This window comes from Penaeus monodon, chromosome 34 (genome assembly GCF_015228065.2).
Source record: "Penaeus monodon isolate SGIC_2016 chromosome 34, NSTDA_Pmon_1, whole genome shotgun sequence".
NCBI lineage: Eukaryota > Metazoa > Arthropoda > Malacostraca > Decapoda > Penaeidae > Penaeus > Penaeus monodon.
The window spans coordinates 31,305,686-31,306,360 of NC_051419.1; the positions used below are offsets into that span (position 1 = coordinate 31,305,686).

Below are 675 nucleotides of genomic sequence, written 5' to 3' on the forward strand. Positions count from 1 at the left end.
AAGTTTCCCTGAAAAGTAATAATAAAGAGAAAGAAGAAGATGCAATTAATACAAATACCACTTACCTCCTTTTTAAAAGGAGCTTCCAACATCGCATCCACGTCCAGGTCGTCTGTCATTTCCGATTCTGCAAAGAAAAATCAGTCTTTAGTAACTAATCAAGTAATTACAATTGGAATGACAAACAAGTTATACGCATATCATCAAAAAGAAGACACGCAATTATTTCTTAGTTTATTTAGTTTCATCTTAAGCAAACTATATACAAGACCAAATGGAAAACACCTTCTAAAATATTTTCTCTCTTCTTTTACCTTCCCTCTTACTACTAGATTTCGTATGAGGCCCTTCATAATCTCTTGCTACTTTCCATAAAATAATGGATTTCCCGTCACCTTTAAAAGGATGTGGAGAACAAGAGCAGGAAAAAAATCTCCATATAATATTTTGCATTCAAAGTAAGTTGTTATAACTTACAACCAATGGATCACACACTCAAACAAGGGATAATATTACAGGTTGGCATGTATATAAATAAGATACAAAATTACACAGTGGTTTCTGCTTTGTGTGGTTCAAGTATTGTGTCTCATATGGTATATTTATAAATCTTATACCCCGAGACAAACTGAGTATTATTATATATATTATGTAGATGCACAACTGTAACATGAC

The 675-nt window shown here is 32.3% G+C and overlaps 1 protein-coding gene across 1 annotated transcript in view; it reads right to left on the minus strand.

Annotated features, from left to right (window-relative positions):
- LOC119594720 (RNA-binding protein 39-like) overlaps positions 1–675 on the minus strand; it is a gene marked incomplete in the record, with an annotated part of 10,596 nt that overhangs the window by 7,366 nt on the left and 2,555 nt on the right. The window contains 1 exon segment of the mRNA XM_037943780.1: positions 66–127. Within this exon segment, the coding sequence (XP_037799708.1) occupies positions 66–127 (62 nt within the window).